At 40.0% G+C, this 13,124-nt stretch overlaps 1 protein-coding gene across 1 annotated transcript; it reads left to right on the top strand.

Moving 5' to 3' along the window:
• Positions 1-579: 579 nt before the first annotated feature.
• On the top strand, positions 580-11,669 carry dpysl2a (dihydropyrimidinase like 2a). Its single transcript, XM_079341242.1, has 14 exons — positions 580-962; positions 4,745-4,833; positions 4,999-5,183; positions 5,336-5,500; positions 6,373-6,434; positions 6,546-6,626; positions 6,848-6,916; positions 7,017-7,137; positions 7,852-8,008; positions 8,294-8,435; positions 8,551-8,721; positions 8,951-9,130; positions 9,553-9,742; positions 9,824-11,669. Exons 1-14 carry the CDS (start codon positions 921-923, stop codon positions 9,913-9,915), a joined length of 1,746 nt encoding a protein of 581 aa, XP_079197368.1. The 5' UTR covers positions 580-920; the 3' UTR covers positions 9,916-11,669.
• The last annotated feature ends 1,455 nt before the right edge of the window (positions 11,670-13,124 follow it).

The following is a 13,124-nucleotide window of genomic DNA, read 5'->3' as shown; positions in this document are numbered from 1 at the left end:
ATTGTACAAAGTGGTAATATAGCTATTTTAACAATAGCAATTACAATGTTTATGTTTACAGTTTAATCAATGTTTGGATTTCAAAAGTAAAAGTTCCATTCAGATTTATCTGATGTTTTTTTGATGTCATAAATCCTCCCAAATCATACATCTAAACAAAGAATTTCTGCACTTGTCCTTTTTATTTCAAAAACAAGCACTAGTGTGATGCAATTTTCAATGTTGCTTCTATAGCTCCTTATATTTGAAATAGTTTCATGCCTTTGACTGAATCTAATTATTCAGTGATATAAACTTTGTCCTTTGCTTAAATGCAAGCTGGGCAGAAACCATGGAAATTGAAAGAATTATTTTGTATTAAATGTGTGCTTGTAGACAAAAAGAGAAAGTTCCCATGCAATTGGAGCCACCATAGAGCTGAATATTGTTATTTTTAACGAGTAGTTGTATTATGAAATGCTGAGCAACATATTAATTTTATTCCCCAATAATTTGTTGAGTTTACGGGTCAAAACTTTTTGTACTAAACCTTTTCTCCCCCAAACTAATAATGAACCATCAAAGAAACATGGAGCTAATGCTGAGCAGGGCGGGGCAGTGCGCATGCGCGGTACCTCTTTGTGGCCCTTGTCTTCTTGGTGCTTGTCTGGTCTTCAGAGACCCTTTCCATCATTATAACCAAGGATAGGACTCTTAGAGGAAACATATAACGGTGTATTTGAAATTATTTGTTGCTCTGCACTGTGTATACTCTCTTCAGTAGCGGCAGACATAGTCAGACAGGAGGACAGATATCCCTGGGCGTCGTCTGGACACCAAGCAGAGCATCCATTCATCCTTTCATTGGCAGCTGAGCTTTTCCAGACGAGCTAGCTAGCGTTAGCCGAGAGGCAGGAGGCAGCTGTGTCAGAGGCGAAAAAATGTCGGGTTATCAAGGAAAGAAGAATATCCCACGAATCACAGTGAGTATGCTCTTATCACTTCAATAAACATTACATGTATGCTTCACTGGAGGTGCAGCTGTAATTTGCGGTGAGCTAACCATCGCTTAGCCATTGATAGACAGCCCTGATCCAGCTCCATACACACATAATGATGACCAGTCACTGCTGGTCTGCAGCTCAAGTGTATTTTTTAAATGATGTGAAATGTTAGTTAACGAGCCCTCTTTTTTTCCCTTTTTTTTTTTTGAAGCGTCCCATGTCTCCTTTATCTGTCATGAGGCGCTGCATCGTTAGCTGTCTCTGTCAGCATCCTCAGCCTTCAGGGTGTAGTTAACATGTTGAGACACATCTTCCTTAACTCTCATTTTGTCCTCCATCCCCTGACATCTCTGTACTCTACCTGCTTCAGCATTCTGCCTCTTTCGTTGTGTGCAATATCTTTCATAGCTGCTGCAGCAGCCATGACTTTAGGGTTATTAAACCCTAAATGTGTGACTGTCAAAAAATGTGGATTTTACATTATGTCTGTTTTCTTAATGGTGCATCTTATCCAGCTTAAAGTGCAGAGTTTAAGGATGTACAGCAGGGATGCAGGGATGGTCAGAAGAAGTAAACCCTCGTTTTGTGAAGTAGGTCATTGGACAGCACCCACTTTTTTCTCCCTAATCTTCCATCCTGCAGCTGTAATAGTGAGAGTAATGCAGCCTCTGCTCTAAGTAGCATCATTTGACGACACCAAGTAACCTACTAAATAGTACTGGCCCTATTGTCACAGGTCAAGTCAGGGTTATACAGGAGTCACTCTTCATAGGCCTCAGACACACACCATCAGATGCCATGTGACCGTTGAGAATGACATGGTTTTGTCCCCTGCTGAATTTGTTCAAATAAACTCAAATTATTGACATTTTTTAGAGTGCTGTAGTTCCTCATATCTATTAAGTTTGTTTATCACAGTCGCAAACCGAAGCTGAATAACACGTGTAGTTATGTTGCTTATATACGTTGATGTTACATTGATGACAATAAGAAAAGCTATCAAACATGAATATAAGCACAGCTAGTCCAGTTTAGCTCACATATTCAATAAAACAATGAAGATATGAGCTTCCATGAAGGAATACAAAATAGAAAGCATTTAGGAGTTTAAATAAACGCATTGAGCCTGCTGTTATCTGTTTTACACAGGTCATGAGTTTGTCATTTACAGTCTGATTTTAAATTGCCAAACTTAGTGTCTTTAAGTCCTTTGTGAAAGTCTTGAATCCAAACCTTCTGTGTGCAGCTGTTTTCTGTGATGATTTTATCATTATTTTGTACTATTATGAAATGTGTACAGTATGAGTTTGAGTGTTTGTGTTGTTCAAACTGTGTGTTGCTAACCTGGCAAAAAAAAAAATGAAGTTCAATAAAAAACATGCGGCCTTTGCTGAAGGCAAACTTATTTTAGATAAAGCACAAGTGCCTTTGTTTTCTACATCAAGGTCAACTCTTAGTGTTCCTCCCAGTCGTTCCTCTAAATTGGCATCAATCTGAGGGTAGCTGCCTTCATCTGATTGGTCAAACAGTCACATGTTGATGTGAAGGAATGCAGCGAGTAAAAGATTTTTACATTACCATTGGAACAGTATTTTAGTAATGTCTTCATTGCACCATGGGGGGGGTGGGGGGGGTGGGGTGTTGAATGAATGTTTTACTTGCTGCAGTAGACTGTACAGTGCAAAGGAAGAAACCAAGGTTTGTTTATAAATGTTAACACTTTCGTCCTTCCACTTTTTTATGAAGTGACGCTGCACAAGCTCATGTCCATTTTACATATTACATTACCATGTTTCCTGATTAAGCATTACAGGGTTATTTATGGCAAACACTACCCCAACATAATGGTGCATGCATTAACGGAGTTTGGACTACAGGAATTAATCATGAAAGCCATTTTGGGCTGAGGTTAAGTCCAAATACTGAACACTTAGGTAGAAAGAGGACACAGGTTTTAAGACCCATTAACAGGGGAGTAATGGGCCGGGGGTTCATGTCAACTCAGCAACATAACCTGTATACCTAATGCACTCTGTCTGTTTGTGCACACACACACACACTTGACATATTATAAACTGAGTGTTTCCTGCTGTGAGGTTGGCAGTAAACCACTTTTGTCTTCATTATCTCCGTATTGTCCTCGGAGACCCCTGTAAGCCTGTAGAAGAAGTAGGCCAGGCGTCTCTGCTGTCCTTTCATCTCAGGCTGAATTAAACCTCAGTGCTCTGACTTAAGCGTTTCGATAAGGAATGAATCAATCCCTTTCTTCTAATGTTATCTATGAAAGGTGAATAAGCCTTGTGAGTCTCGAGTGTTGTCTTTTACACAGGATGAAAGTTGGCATGGCTCAACCTATAATTGCTTTAAACCATGGACAGTATTCTTATTTCATTCTTTACACAAACTTTGTGGAGTTTTCGGAGAAAACCAAAAACTACACAAAGCCTAATGACTGCTAAAGTTATCCCTGAGGTCTTTTTTTATTTTTTTATTATAAAAAAAACTGTTGTTGCAATTTAATGAAAAAAACTTTCGTCTTGTTCTCTTCAGTGTACCGACACACACATTACTCAGTCCAGTTTATTGCTATTATACACAAATACAAGTACACAAACTGATCCAATCAGATAGCTATACAATGAATTCATATGAATTATAATAGTGTGATAATTATAAAGGAGAATAACAACGTCTCAACAGTGGTCAAAGCAACGATATGTATATATATATATATATATATATATATATATATATATGTGTCTGTATTTATTATTGGCACAACCTTTTCTTCCTATTTCTAAAAGACTTGGATCTTGTTCAGTCTCTTTTAAAACATAAAACAGTCGTACAGATCAGTTGCATTATTAGCACAAACGTTTATGATTCCCTGCTAACAAAGAGCCTCTCCTAACAGTAACACAACAATAAGTGACAGAACAATACAAACACAGTATTGACTCTTGACAGGTGGTCTGTAAGTAGCACTTCATAAATGGCGAGAGACATGCAGTTAAAGGGAACACATTTTAAACAATGAGAGCGAGCAGCGATGACCACCAAGCATTTATCCTAACTAGTAGTTTCCTTTCTGTCCATTTTGTGCAACGGACAAACACTTTCTCAGTCTCAACAGGGAAGTCAGTATTTCCTCCTGTGAATCTCTTTATGTGAGTTCAAGCCAGCCCTCTTGAGTTGGATGGAGGCTTTCACATCACTTTGATGCAGTCACAGGAGGCTCATGCTAGCTATCTGCTACAGTCTGAATATTTGGTACCAATTAAGTGGTGAAAAATGTATTTTTGGTAAAGCATGGTTCAAACACTACATTTGTATTAAACATAATTAACATCAGACAGACATGAACACTTTGAGCTATAGCTATTAATACAGTCATAAATATTTGGTATTTTATCACACTTAATATTGTTATTGCAGTATTGAATGTTGGTATGCAGGCCTTGTGGTGGGATCAGCCTCTCACCTTTCTTTTTTAACAAACAGTTGAAAAGTTTCACACGTGTTCTTGCTTATTCTGTTTTTGAATTCATTCATTCATCTCCTCCTTCTTCCACATATTTCATTATAATTACTTCTTTACTTCAAAACGAAATCTTAATTATGGTGACAACATAAATTGCTGTATTGGAAATGGGTTCAAATGAACTGTGACGTCATGGAGCTGTCTCCGAAGTGAAACGGAATAACAGGGGTGAGTGTCGTTTATGGGTGCTATAAAACGTCTGTCTGTCTCTTTCTTTTAGAGTGATCGTCTCCTCATCAAAGGAGCAAAGATAGTGAACGATGATCAGTCATTCCTGGCTGATATCTACATGGAGGATGGAGTCATCAAGTAAGTATGGATCTGAGTGTTTTTAGAGCTACTGTTCTTTGATTACCTGATGGACAAGACAAACCATGAACACCCTAACCTGGATTTTTTTTGAATGAAAATTGAATTGAATTTTTTTTCATTCAATTCTGTGGTTGTGTTGCACATTTTGTTTGTCCTCTTTAGGCAACTTGGAGACAACCTCATTGTTCCCGGGGGAGTTAAGATCATAGAGGCTCATGGGAGAATGGTGATGCCCGGGGGTATTGACGTGCACACCCGTTTTCAGATGCCTGACCGAGGCATGGTGGCAGCAGATGACTTCTACCAGGGCACCAGGGCAGCCCTGGCTGGGGGGACGACTATGATCAGTACGTGTTACACATCACTCACGTGTTTAGAAGCTGAGTCATCCTGATGCAGGGATTCTAACCCTGCAGATGTGCGTGTCGTCAAGCAGATGATTTGATCAGACTTTTCACTTGTGCTCGTGAAATCCGACCTGTGTGTCTGTGTTTTACAGTCGACCATGTGGTGCCAGAGCCTGGCGTTGACTTGGTTGCAGCTTTTAAACTGTGGAGGGAGTGGGCTGACAGCAAGTCCTGCTGTGACTATTCTCTGCATGTGGACATCACCGATTGGAACAAAGGCACCCAAGAAGAGATGGAGACCTTAGTGAAGGACCATGGTATGTGGTCTATATATGAACAGAAATGCACTGCCTCAGGGCTTGAATCCACACAGCTGTTTGTTTGTTTTTCTTTGCACCAGGGTCGTTTGCTTCATTGCTCTCACAGAGCAGAGAGAGTACGAGGCAGACTTAGTGTGCCCCTCTTTTTTTTGTACGGCTGCTCTGAGGTGCCTCGAGTTCATATTTCTCAACATTAACATTTATTAACAACTTTTCAGAAAGGCACTCGGGCAACCAATCTCAAGGAGCTTGACTCATCACCGTGGTTACCAAGAAATGGAGGAGGAGCTTATTCTTACCCTGTCTGGCCCTGAAATGTATATTAAGTCAGAGAAAAATTATCATGAGAGGCAAAGGACAGAAAGACGTTATCACAAAGGAAATGTATTTATAGATCAAAAAATCTATTTATCAAAAACTTACCGACCGAAAAAGGCTGAAGCTTGAGAGAAGGAGCTTTTGAATGAAGAACATTTTCTGTGTTTTGTACATCGTCTTTGCAGTTTAGAGATCAGCGACGTCATAAAATGTATAAATAGTGTTGGTTAATAAAAATATGACATCACAGAATCATAGTCAGGAGGTGGTAGTTCATTATCTGAAGGCAGTTGGAAAGATATTGTTGCCACAGAAATTAAACCTACTAAAAAAGACGACTCTTTTGACACAAGTGCTAACAGCAAGCTCGTTTACTTCTACAATCGTCCCTCTTGTTATGCTTTAGTGAAGTGTTTGTCAGCCAAGTGTCTGCTTTGTCATTTTGATCCTTTTGGTTTTACGTTTCTCCTTCACTCTGGGTTTTCTTTTCCCTCTTTTGCTTTCTTTGTTAGACCTTTGGCTGTTTTCTCTCATAAGTTTTCTATCTTCAGGTGTCAACTCTTTCCTGGTCTATTTGGCTTATAAGGATGTTTTCCAACTTTCTGACTCCCAGGTATGCTCTGCTTCTCTGCACGCTTTGCTGAGCTGTCTATCAAAGCATGTGGCTCTTTTTTTTTCAAGGCTGGAACTTGTCTTTTGGACTAACCAGTGCATCATCTTTTAGATCTATGAGGTGTTCAGTGTCATCAGAGACCTTGGAGCCATTGCACAGGTGCATGCTGAGAACGGAGACATCATCTTAGAGGTAACAGAACCACTGAAAGGGTTGAAAGTCAAGTTTCAGCAGGAAGCTGTTGTTGGCATTTTCAAACGTGTGTGTGTGTTTGTGTTTGTGTGTGTGTGTGTGTGTGTGTGTGTGTGTGTGTGTGTGTGTGTGTGTGTGTGTGTGTGTGTGTGTGTGTGTGTGTGTGTGTGTGTGTGTGTGTGTGTGTGTGTGTGTGTGTGTGTGTGTGTGTGTGTGTTTAGGAGCAGAGACGCATTCTGGAGCTGGGGATCACTGGTCCTGAAGGTCACGTGCTCAGCCGCCCAGAGGAGGTAAGACAGAGGAGTGTAGGGATAATGTACTTTTGATATAAAATTGGTGCCAGAAAGCTGGTGTGGAAAACAAGTTACTGATTAACACGGCTGTCTGCAGGTGGAGGCTGAAGCCGTGAACCGCTCAGTCACCATAGCCAATCAGACCAACTGTCCCCTCTACATCACCAAGGTGATGAGCAAGAGCGCTGCTGATGTGATCGCCCTCGCCAGGAAAAAGGGTAAGAAGAGAAGATCAGCTTTTTAAATTTTACATTCTCGAGAATATGAAGACGACTTCTGAGGCATATTTACAATTAGACTGTCCAACAGACCTGAGCAACAGTGAGCAGTGCTTACTGAGCATCATAAGGACAGCTAGGAGAGGCCCTGGCCCTCCTATGTGTGCTGGTGGTAAGCAATTACTGGTAAAAATACTGAAAATTGAAGATAAAGTCATAGCTGCTCCAAAGTGGTTCAGGCTGCAGGGAAAATGCCCGCTATTACCTGTCCAGCCTGCCTGTAGCGTATTTGTAGACAGAAGAGAGCAGAAGAGGGAGGGCGAGATAACGTAACTACAGGTTGCTATGTTTTTTCAGTCATGAGTCGGAGAGAGAGAGAGAGAGAGAGAGAGCAGATCCAAACATCACAACACATCACAACACATCACAAACCCCACACATTGTATATTACCCATGTTGCACTAGATTAGCATAATACACAACATGAGAGAAAACCATAAGAGAAAGAGAGAATTGTTTATAGTGCAGGTTGGAGAAATACATGTGCTGTAGCTTTTAAAATAGATACTGAGTATTGTTTTTCTATGCTTGTATCATATTCAGTTTTAAAAGTTTGGTGTTTTGACAGCCCTATTTTAAACTTATTTTCAAACGTACCATCCACCTGTGTCTGTCTGACTTTTAGTAGTGACATCATCTTGGGTGCTCTTGTAGGTGCTGTGGTTTACGGAGAGCCCATATCTGCCAGCTTGGGTACAGATGGTACTCATTACTGGAGCAAGAACTGGGCTAAGGCTGCAGCCTTCGTCACTTCTCCGCCACTGAGTCCTGATCCCACAACCCCTGACTACCTCAACTCTCTGTTGTCATGGTACGTACTCTGTGCTGGAGCCTAAAGATAGCTGGAACATAATTTGACATGTGCTTCTGCTGTCTGTCTGTGTGTGTGTGTGTGTGCGTGCGCGTGCGCGTGTGCGTGTGCTTTTCCTCTTTTTGTGATGCTGCCAGTCCATTTCAGTGACATTTACAATCATGCACTGTGGAAAAGTTCCTTCAGGCAGATAAACGCAGACAAAGTTTTTTGTAAATGAATCGGTTGAAGTTGAATACTTTTGGTATATAAACAGTTTGTTTGTTCTTTTTCTGTCTTGTATAGTGGGGACTTGCAGGTGACTGGGAGTGCTCACTGCACTTTCCAGACCTCTCAGCGTGCAATAGGCAAAGATGACTTCACTCTTATCCCAGAGGGAACCAACGGCACTGAGGAGAGGATGTCCCTAATCTGGGACAAATGCGTGGTGAGTTCAATGTGATCCACTTTTCAGAAAATCCATCAATATATATAATGAAACCCACCTGAAACATGTGTGCGATTTAAGAGTCTATTGATTGCTTTCTGACTTGTCTCTAAAGGTGACTGGTAAGATGGATGAGAATCAGTTTGTGGCGGTGACCAGCACAAACGCAGCAAAGATCTTCAACCTTTTCCCCCGCAAGGGCCGCATTGCTGTTGGCTCTGATGCTGACCTCGTGCTGTGGGACCCAGACGTCACCAAGATCATTTCAGCCAAGAGCCACAACCTGGTCAGATACCTTTAGTTATATTGTATTCCTTCACATTTTGAGACACCTTTAGCTCCACTGAAGATCACGGTGTCAGGGAAAATGTTCTTTAAAATCAATATTGAGTGAAAAATTAGACTTGTTAGAGACAGCTAAATATAGTCTGATGTCATTTCCTGTAATGTACATTTCACATTTTCATATGGTGGGTACACTCATCATACCGGGATCTCCTGATCACTTCTTCCAGGCTGTGGAGTACAACATCTTTGAGGGCACAGAAGTGCGTGGAGGTCCGGTGGTTGTGATCAGCCAGGGTAAGATTGTGTTGGAGGAGGGCAGCCTTCACACCACGGAGGGTTGTGGACGCTACATCAGCCGCAAACCCTTCTCTGACCACGTGTACAAGAGGATAAAGGCTCGCAGCAGGGTGAGTTTTGAGTTGAACTTCAGACACCTTGTGTGTATTTATTCCTGGAGCTCATGTATGAAGCGTTTTCTCTTTAAATAAGAAATTCAGCTCGCTGGCTGAAGCTCACCAGGGAGCTGGAAGTTTCTTAAATGAGTATGTTTTTCTGTCAGGACACTCATGACTCCGTCAATTTGCCCTTTTCAGCCCAAATGTAATTTGATATCACAATTTAAAAAGTGTTTTTTCATTTAAAAAGTAAAACAATTAGGATGTCAGCAAACTTGCCCATCTTTCGCTGTATTGATATGCAGATTTGAGAATTGAGTGTCTCCACAGATCTGCAGAAGTTTTGTGATGTCCAAAAATAAATTGATGCTAAATATTAAAGCTTGTTAGCTAAACTGGTTATGGTCCAATGAACTGCTCTGTATGTTTATTAGCTCACAGAGTTGCGCGGAGTCCCCAGGGGCCAGTATGACGGGCCGGTGTGTGAGGTGACTGTGACTCCTAAAGTGATGTCCACAGTCGCCTCAGTGAAGACTTCCCCTGCCAAGCAGCAGCAGCAGCAACAGCAGCAGTTAACTCAGCAACCGGTGCGCAACCTCCACCAGTCCGGCTTCAGTCTGTCCGGTGAGTGAAAGGACACTTTTCATTTTTGCTTCTTTCCTCAAGTCCAGCTAATAATGAAAATATGTTAATCTGAATCTTTAGGGGCCCAAATTGATGACAACGTTCCACGACGCAACACTCAGCGCATTGTGGCGCCCCCTGGTGGAAAGGCTAACATCACCAGCCTTGGCTAAGCTCTTTTTTTAACTGAGGGGGGGGACCAGAGGTCACTTCTACTGCTGTCACATCACATCTGGTCACCTCTGACTCCCCCTGCACCCAATCCAAAAGTACTCCATCCATTCTCATTCACACACCACCATTTTGTCACATTAAAAAAAAACAAAAAAAAACAACAACCTCACTATTCCACCGTTTCATCTTTTCTGCCATATTCCACTACCAAGGAAGCATCATGTGAATTAAAGCAGATTTTTATTTGCTGTTAAACGCAGTGCGATCACTGATTAAAGGAATTTGTTTACATGTTTTTGTATAATTGTTGCTGCATATATTCGAGCTGTTTCTTTGCCCTCGCTGCTCGGAGAAACGTCTGTTTCATGAGTGGGCATGTCAGAAACTCTAGTGTTCATTAGTCAGATAGAAGTTTGAATGTGCTGCTGGTGCTGACACTGCACCACCTTCAGTCTGTCATTTTGTGTTACTAAAGATTGTTGCTTTAATACAGAAATGCTTTTACATCTTGGCCAGAAAAACAAAAACTAATGAAATATTAGACTTACCAGTATGATTTCTTCATTTTATAACAGCTCATTTGATCTGAGGTTTGCAGTATTTTTTTGTGTAGGTTGTGTATACAGCTGAACAATTCACCTTGGTCTTCCTTTATGTTGTAGTTGCACTTTGAAAAGATAAATAATGTTTTTATCACATTAAGTCATATTGGGAAAAACTGAAAGGGGAAAAAAAGGAATTTAAAAGTTGTCACTTATTCAGCTTAGCTCGTAATATGAGGGAAGAATCAGCTGGCATGAAACATTTCAGTCCAAGAAACATGAAGCATTTCCTTCATTTCACTGTTTTATTTTTTCCTCTCGTCTATTTAGAGGTTACAGAGGCAGCAAGCTTCCGATATTTGAAATGGTGTATATTTTTCAGAAAACAGACGAAGAAGAAGAAGATAGATTGGAGATTAGTCGACAACCTCTGTGCACCTGGTGCTATATGAGCATTGCTGTTTCTGTGCAGATGATGTCTTAACTCCTCTCGGCAGTCTTATCATCCAGAGCAGAGTCGCATTTCCAAGGTTTAACTGTGTGTTTCGCAACAATCCAAACGTGAAAAAAATGTCTGTGAGCTTGCAACTTTTTCTTTGTAATGGATATATCTGTATGTTTTTGAATTGAACTACTTGCTTGCCTGTTCTGTAAGATATTGATAGCACACTGTATCTATGAAGGCTCGTGAAAGAAGTGAAACCATGATCTTTGAGACCTGATGAAAAATCTTGTGGTATGTAAATGAAACCTGTCACAGCGTGCTGATGATGTGTCCACTGTACTCGGTGTTAGTGTTGTGAATGAATTACCAGATATCCAGTTTTTCTTCTCACCCCCCCCCCCCAGACCCCTCTACCCACCCCGACACCAGTCACACTCGAGGTAGTAACTGTAAAAAGTCACCAAACAGCAATGGGTTTTCAGTTTTGATGGTGAAACACTGGGTTAGTTTTTCCTCATTGCCTTGTCAAGTGTAGGTTTTGTATGGTGAGCTATAATGTGAAGTGATTTACATTCGGGGAAGTTTCTTGGTAATGGTTGTTGAGTTGTGATGTTGAACACTGTTGTCGCCCCTCTCGCAGCATGTGTGATACTCTCTCAGTCATGTTTGTTTTGTGGGTCATCAGGGTTTTATGGGGAAATCATCGGTCCTGTCGGCATTTGACCATATCTGTGTTGACCTCAGTGGATTAAAATGATTAAATGAGGCTCGTGTCATTGCCTGTTTCTTGTTTATTTTTGAATAAATTACTTGATATCTTACTTAAAGGGAATTTAGATAAAGCACTATGATAATGTCCTCAGTTATGATTTAAGGTGAAAATAGTAAATAATAGTGAATGTAGCTGTTTTGTTGTTTGCAGATAGACGAACACAGCTTCATAAAATAATTGACATATACTAACTAACTTTAATTAGGGCAACAAAAATAAAGTGTAAACTGCACAGCAATTTATCAGTAATGAGAATTTAAGATTTCAAAATCCCTCCTATAAAACAATAGTTAACGGCTCTGTCTCACATCACTTGGACGTTATAGCTTCTCTACAATTCGGCAGTTTATCTTCTCATATTACAACAAAATCATGAGTGTGACTTTGAAACAGACTGAGTTACAACATTTAACTAACAATATTTTGATGTGGACATTTTTTTGACTTCATTACACACTTAGAATTGACCTTGATGTGAAGTAAACTGAAGTCATTTCAATACAGAAGTTTGAAGTAGAGCTCGGCGATATGACCTGAAATCAATATTACAATGAATTAAAAAATGTGACTTCAATTACGATTGATGAGTGATTATTTGTTTCAAATAATTCACTGACATGGTCTCTACTGTAAATATGCCAAAATACTTGGCACTCATGCCAAGTATTTTGTGGTTATCTATTTAATAATTCCAAACTGAAATCAAAGCATCGCTTGAAAAAAAAAGTCGAAATATTTACCATCCCTAAAGCAGCACAAAATAAATAACTTGCAAACAGTTTTTCTGCAGCGTTTACATTTGACTTCTTTTCGTTCGTTGTCGTCTTCCCTAAAGACAAAATGTGTCCTAACTACGGAAATTGCTTTCCTGTGTCGTAACATGATTGGACGCGTCCTCACTTGACTCTGCCCTCAAAATAATCCAAATAATGGGAAAGATTACGTTGGTTAGAGTTTCTAAAAGTCAGTTTTAGTTAATTTTCTATTAATTGCACATTTTCTTCAATGACACAGTTAGAAATAGTAAAAATAAGACATTTTTTTAACTAATTAAAGTAAGTGAACTTTTGGATAGGAGAATTTGACTCATAGATATATCTTGAAACATTTTTAAGGTTTACTCATTGAAATATCGTGATTTTCTGCATAATGATTAGTTTTACCCACTTATTTAAGTGAAAGTTTACTGTAACTTCAACTTTACTGTATTCCTCGACTGAAGTAAGGCTACTATTATTTAGGCTGAGTAAAGATTTGAAATCTCTAATCAACCAATGAGGAAAGATTCTTTTACAATCAATTTTCATTACTGAGACAACTGTGTCCAGTTGTACAAATGAACACATAGACATTACTGCTTTATTGTTGACCTATGAAGTAAACCTCCTGTTTTGCTGTGTAACACCACATGGCAGCAGTGAATAAAGTACATGCAGAGATGCAATGAGG

The sequence above is a fragment of the Symphodus melops genome (genome assembly GCF_947650265.1).
Source record: "Symphodus melops genome assembly, chromosome: 1".
In the NCBI taxonomy this organism is placed as follows: Eukaryota; Metazoa; Chordata; class Actinopteri; order Labriformes; family Labridae; genus Symphodus; species Symphodus melops.
This window is presented reverse-complemented; position numbering and strand designations above follow the sequence as displayed.